At 36.8% G+C, this 2,651-nt stretch overlaps 1 protein-coding gene across 1 annotated transcript; it reads left to right on the forward strand.

The window, feature by feature from the left end:
• The first annotated feature begins 577 nt into the window (after window positions 1-577).
• On the forward strand, window positions 578-2,151 carry LOC104105285 (probable aspartic proteinase GIP2). The gene has a single exon (XM_009613544.3). It carries the CDS (start codon window positions 630-632, stop codon window positions 1,944-1,946), a length of 1,317 nt encoding a protein of 438 aa, XP_009611839.1. The 5' UTR covers window positions 578-629; the 3' UTR covers window positions 1,947-2,151.
• The last annotated feature ends 500 nt before the right edge of the window (window positions 2,152-2,651 follow it).

The raw sequence follows: 2,651 nt of genomic DNA on the forward strand, positions 1-2,651 counted from the left end.
AATGTGTTGTTGCCTTTTTTATGATCTTAAATAATTCTCACATCATAAACTAAATTTGAAGTTAAATAAATCCGAAGCCGTTTAATTTTTTAACATGCTATCAAAGTCAAACCTATACTTATTAATGTTTCACCTAATTTTGGGCTCATATATCATATCGTTCGTGCGATGAGTGTTCATCATAGGACATGCAACGAGAAGGGGAGGAGGGGCTGTTGAATGTTTTTGCATTGGTTGAAGGATGAGGTTGTTAATTACTTACATGATTTTGGATAATTTTATTTTACTTTCTGGTCGAATCAAATTGAAGTTGAAATTCTTTTACAAACATTAGTGTCGGTTTGATTTGATGCTTCTAAGGCACATATAGATGTCAATTCCGAGTACCAAATGAAAATTGAATGGGATGACAAACTAAGTAAAGTCAAGGAAACAAATTCAAAAACGAAAGCCTCTACGCTTCTTGATTTTGTTGAGTTGGCAAATAAGACTCATTGTCATAGCTTCCCCAAGTTTGCACGTAATTAATATCATCATCACCATTTTCTGTATTTTTCTCAACTATATAAACTTCATCATTTTTCTCTATTTTGAAACCATCACACATCAACTATTTTTCTATAGTAATCATGGCTTCTTCTTGTTTACATGCCATTCTTTTATGCTTTCTTCTTTTCATTACTTCAACCACGGCTCAAAACCAAACTTCTTTCCGTCCCAAAGGCCTAATTCTCCCAATCACAAAAGATGCTTCAACACTCCAATATCTCACCCAAATTCACCAAAGAACACCTCTTGTCCCTGTAAGTTTAACTCTTGATCTTGGTGGCCAATTTTTATGGCTTGACTGTGACCAAGGTTATGTCTCCTCCTCTTATAAACCTGCGCGGTGTCGCTCCGCCCAGTGCTCATTAGCCGGAGCTGGCTCCGGTTGTGGACAATGTTTTTCTCCACCTAAACCAGGCTGCAATAATAACACATGCAGCCTACTTCCTGATAACACAATCACTCGAACCGCCACCAGCGGAGAATTAGCTTCTGATACTGTGCAAGTACAATCTTCTAATGGTAAAAATCCTGGAAGAAATGTAACTGACAAAGATTTTCTTTTCGTTTGTGGCGCTACATTTCTTTTAGAAGGACTTGCTAGTGGTGTTAAGGGTATGGCTGGTCTTGGTAGGACAAGAATATCTCTTCCTTCTCAATTCTCAGCTGAATTTAGCTTCCCTAGAAAATTTGCTGTTTGTTTGAGCTCTTCAACAAACTCAAAGGGTGTTGTACTTTTTGGAGATGGACCTTATTCTTTCCTTCCTAATAGGGAATTTTCAAATAATGATTTTTCCTACACTCCACTATTTATCAATCCAGTAAGTACAGCTTCAGCTTTTTCCTCAGGAGAACCATCTTCTGAATACTTTATTGGAGTAAAATCCATCAAGATTAATCAAAAAGTTGTCCCAATAAACACAACTTTGTTGTCAATTGACAATCAAGGTGTTGGTGGAACTAAGATTAGCACAGTCAATCCTTACACCATTTTGGAAACTTCAATATACAATGCTGTTACAAATTTCTTTGTCAAGGAACTTGTCAACATTACTAGAGTTGCATCCGTAGCACCATTTGGGGCTTGTTTTGATTCAAGAAACATTGTAAGTACAAGAGTTGGACCAGCTGTTCCATCAATTGATCTTGTTTTGCAAAATGAGAATGTGTTTTGGAGGATATTTGGAGCAAACTCAATGGTGCAAGTGAGTGAGAATGTTTTGTGCCTTGGCTTTGTGGATGGAGGTGTAAACCCAAGGACTTCTATTGTGATTGGAGGATACACAATTGAGAATAATCTTTTGCAGTTTGATCTTGCAGGATCAAGACTGGGATTCACATCTTCAATTCTTTCCCGACTAACTACATGTGCCAATTTTAACTTCACTTCAATTACTTAGGTGGTGTGGTGCGCAGTTGTTTGATTTTGATTCTTAATAATGGTCTAAGTATGCCTTTCGAAATAATTTGTAATAAGTCGACCTCTACTCTTTAAATAAGAGGTCCTACTTAGCTCGCGTAGTAGTGCGCCAGATATGTCATGTAAAGTTTGTGCGTTGAAAACTTCGTTAAATTGGGTGTGGATAATGCATATACATTTGTCAACCTCTTTTTTTTTTTTTTTTTTTTTCCTTTTTCAAATTTTAGATGACTACTGAGACTATTATGCTTTCCCTTATTACTAGACTCGCAGCCCTTTTATTCATCAACTGGCCTTTTCTCTTTGAAATTGTGGTTTAATATCTCAACTAATTCAGCTCCTTGTAATGACGCTTCATGATCGGATATGGGGATGCAGATCGAACAACTTGGTGAAGAAGACTAGTACAAATATCACAATATAAATAACTTAATTGGCTAATTTTATATGAGTTATACTACGAGGATTAAACAGCTCCTAGAGACATTAAATTGTAAGTAGAGGGGTTTTTAAGCTGGGCACGTTGCCTAGAATTTGAGGCCCTGCCTTGAGCGCATTTGGGCTCACCTTGTGTGCTCAATTGTCAAATATCATTTTCTTACCTATGTCTACTACTACTAGCATTTCAATTTTTGATGTGGGAATAGCTAGCACTGCTGCTTCTGTGTCTTGTTTTTATCACACT

The sequence above is a fragment of the Nicotiana tomentosiformis genome, chromosome 9, assembly GCF_000390325.3.
Source record: "Nicotiana tomentosiformis chromosome 9, ASM39032v3, whole genome shotgun sequence".
Classification (NCBI taxonomy): Eukaryota; Viridiplantae; Streptophyta; class Magnoliopsida; order Solanales; family Solanaceae; genus Nicotiana; species Nicotiana tomentosiformis.

Excerpts from the sequence above, each read along its gene's own strand:
- LOC104105285 (XM_009613544.3), top strand. The coding sequence starts at position 630 with ATGGCTTCTTCTTGTTTACATGCCATTCTTTTATGCTTTCTTCTTTTC.